This window comes from Cucurbita moschata, unplaced genomic scaffold (genome assembly GCF_002738365.1).
Source record: "Cucurbita moschata cultivar Rifu unplaced genomic scaffold, Cmos_1.0 Cmo_Scf00041, whole genome shotgun sequence".
In the NCBI taxonomy this organism is placed as follows: Eukaryota; Viridiplantae; Streptophyta; class Magnoliopsida; order Cucurbitales; family Cucurbitaceae; genus Cucurbita; species Cucurbita moschata.
In genome coordinates, this window is record NW_019268557.1 from 367,663 (window position 1) to 371,315 (window position 3,653).

Below are 3,653 nucleotides of genomic sequence, written 5' to 3' on the forward strand. Positions count from 1 at the left end.
AAAAAAAAAAAAAAAAAAAAAAAAAAAGGAGTTTTAGATGAAACACAAATATGCTCTTATTATTGGATTCTGAGCTTCCTCTGTTCGCTCTTCTTAAACTAAGAAATCAAGGCGAAGAAAGACGACGAAAAAACTACAACAAACACACAGTCTTCAGTTGCAGAAGAAGAAAAAACGAATTTGGGGGTGAGAATTAGCGGACCCCCTTCCACAATTCCCGCTCTCCAGGTGAACTTCGCATTTCGAAACCCTACTTTTTCCCCGCTCTTCCCATCGCTTGCTTGTTCATGAATTTTGGAATCCTTGAACGTCTTTTTTTGTTATCCTTTTCGAATTTTGAGCTTCTAGGTTTCATGGATTTTCTTTGTTGGCTTACCCGATTTTGGCTTTTTATCTGGTCACGGATTCTGTTTGGAAAAAGAATGACGAGAATTGTTGTAGAACACTTCTATTAGATGATTTTTTAGTGGGTTCTTATTTTAAATTGGATGATTGTCTGTTTCGGTTGTGTCGATCGAATTACTTGGAACTAGTTATCAGATTATGATTGTACGGGCTGAAGTGACCGTTCTTCAGTCTAATGTTCATATCTGTATCCTGGTTTGTTGGGCATCAACCAGAAAGCAGAAGTTATTGGAGGACTGAGATGACTCTGTAGTGTCTGGTAAAATGGGGACATAATGAATTTCACATGTTATGTACGTCAATCTCGTCCAACTGGTGTGCACTTACCTTGTCCACTTCTGAAGGACTGAAGTTAAAAAATTTACCTTGTGGACTTTTTACTATTCGTTAGGTTGATCTCATCTTGGATTGATTACATATGCTTCATGTACTTTGCATCTAAATGCCATAAGTTGCTAATTGTTTTATTTGAAAATGGAATATTCATATCCAGTTGGTTTTTGGCCTCTCTGGTCTTGCTGCTGTTTTGATACCAGTGTCGTATGAGGGTTACTGGTTCCTGTCACCGTTCACAACTTTAGGGGTTTATGTTTTTTTTTTTTTTTACAATAATAATAAATAAATAAAATTTATCTATACAAATACTATTTTAAAAAAAATAATAATTTCATTGAACAAGTGAAATTATAAAAGAGTGGAGTGAAGTTAATCCTGAGGATAACAAAAGGTTCTGCTATATGCTACAAGGAGAACTGAAGTTGCAAGAGCTAAAGAAACGTAAATTTTATCCCTGGTAAGGAAACGAGAGGCCCCAAAGGATTTTCTTCTCTTTGTCAAATGGGTGGCCTTCAAGCTCAAAGGAGATGAAAGAAGTTGATGTTGAGAGTGCCAGCCTACTTCCAATTGAAAATATGAATGATGAAGCCCCATCGGCAAAACAAAAGGCGTGGAAGACAAGACTTTGAGATTTGATTTTTTTTTTCTTGGCTAAGTTCTTGCATTCAGAGAACAAGCTTGGGTTGCGAGTCCAATTTGGAAGCCTTCATTGAACATGAGTATTGATGATTTCATGATTAAACTCCCAAATATAGAACTTGGCTTTCTTGGGATTTTTGGATTGTCAAATAGCTTTGTAAATCTTCTTTCAGCTAATGGAAGTCAAAGATTAGGCTGTTATAAGATTAAACCCTGATTTGTTAACCACTCATCTCAATCTATCTAAAAGAGAGGTAAAGGGAAAATAGGAAAATAATGGAGAGAAGTCCATTCAAGAACCTCCTCATTTGCAACAACATTACAAACAGAGCTCATATTTGCCTCATTTCAAAGAAGACTAAAGTTGCAAGGTTAAATGATTTCAAACCCATTAAGTGTAATTAGCTTTCTTTATAAGATAATCGCCAAATTTCTCAATGAGTGCCTTAAGAAGGTGGTACCTTCTTTATTATGCGACTCTTATTTTGATAAGAAGAAACAGAGAAATTTCATTGATAAAGAGAAGATAGTGTAAAATAATATACCATGGACCTCGTGATCTAGGTGCTGGCAATAAATCTAAGCTAGTACCCATGTTATAGTCCCCCTTAAGTCTGTACAGTCTAATGTCTTGTGAGATCCCACATCGGTGGGAGAGGGGAACAATATCTGCTAGTGGTGGGCATGGGTTGTTACAAATGGTATTAGAGCTAAGCATCGGGCGTTGTGTCAGCGAGGACGTTGGACCCTGAAGAGGGGTGAATTGTGAGATCCCACATTGGTTGGAGAGGGGAACGAATCATTCTTTATAAGGGTGTGGAAACCTCTCCCTAGCAGACGCGTGTTAAAACCTTGAGGCTGATGATGATACGTAATGAGCCAAAGTAGATAATATCTGCAAGCGGTGGGCTTAGACTGTTACATGTCTCTTTTGAGGCATCAAATAAAATTTGAACCATATGAAGTAGATTAGCTAGGCCCTTGTGCACAATGACTTGTCCTAATCAAGTTAAGAAAAGGATTTTAGGTTATAATCACTTTTTCACTTGGATGAAGTTTTTGTTTCTGAAGTTTGTCTTTTTTTGCTTTTTTAAGAGTCGCTCTATTTGGGATTAGGGGATTTCCACTTTTCATGATTATACATGACTGAATGTTCTATTGTGCTTTGTGGGTTTCTTCTTCTTTTAATATAACTTTTAGGACTTCCCATCCTATTTTCTTTGGATAATTTTTTTGTAAATTATTTGTTCATTATTTTGTTTCTTACATGTGTATGTATGTATATATTCATGGGTCATCATGTTGGTCAAGAGAACAAACTATTGCCTAGATGTCTTCAAGGTCATGAAATTAACATCTAATGATAACTTAAGAGTCCTGAGATTTTTTATATGAAAATACTTTATGTTCAGATTGCTCCCTTGTTAGATTAGTTAAGATGTACATAAGTTGGCCTATACGCTCATGATTAGGGATAAAAATTGATAAAATGAAAATTCCTTTCACCAATAATGAACTAATGAGTTTTTGAGAATATTACTTAACCTTCAATATTCTGAATTTCTTTTGGTTATGGGTCTAGCTGTGCAATCATCCTGGCATCAACTAGGGCTTTCTTTTGTGTATGCATCCTTTATTGGAGTTAGCTTCAAAATAAAACCACTAGACCCTTGTCACATTATTCCTTGTACCCAATTCCATATCTATCCCAATGTCATAAAGCTGACAGATCCCCTTTCTGAAGTGTCAGGTTTCATTTGGTGTGCACTACCACCCCATGACTTCCTCTGTCCACGATTATTCTGGTAACTCGATCAGTCTCTTGTTCCTATTTTATGATGTTTGGTTTTATATTCTAGTTATATTTCAGTCTATGGTATTTTAATCCGTTTTTAAGTTCTCTATTTTTCTTTGCATCAGCACAAAATAGCATCTGTTCTGCAGTTTGCTTTTTGATCTTTTGGAAAGAGAAAATTAATATGCTTTGCTTTCTTTCTTCACTATGAATTATGTACATGTTTTGCCATGAATTATGTACATGTTATGTTATCTTTTTTTAATAGGAAACAGAACTTTCATTGAAAGGTCAATAATACAAAAGAATGGGAGGGGAGATAGATATCTGCATATTAGCAACTATCGAAGAGATAGAGTAATTACGAACAGCTTTTTAGGGTACATTTGTCATAAGTACTTTTTTTTAACTCCATTTTAAATTCTAGCAAAAAAAAAAAAAAAAAAAAAAAAAAAAAAAAAAAAAAAAAAAAAAAAAA

At 35.0% G+C, this 3,653-nt stretch overlaps 1 protein-coding gene across 2 annotated transcripts in view; it reads left to right on the top strand.

Annotated features, from left to right (window-relative positions):
- The first annotated feature begins 43 nt into the window (after window positions 1-43).
- Window positions 44-3,653, top strand: part of LOC111433240 (nuclear transcription factor Y subunit A-7) — a 7,633-nt gene continuing 4,023 nt past the window's right edge. The window contains exons 1-2 of one of the 2 annotated variants that reach the window (XM_023070220.1): window positions 44-228; window positions 3,125-3,185. In XM_023070220.1, the coding sequence (XP_022925988.1) occupies window positions 3,158-3,185 (28 nt within the window). In that variant the 5' untranslated portion in view covers window positions 44-228; window positions 3,125-3,157. The remainder of the gene's footprint in view (window positions 229-3,124; window positions 3,186-3,653) is intronic. The other variant, XM_023070219.1, reaches the window with a different exon arrangement.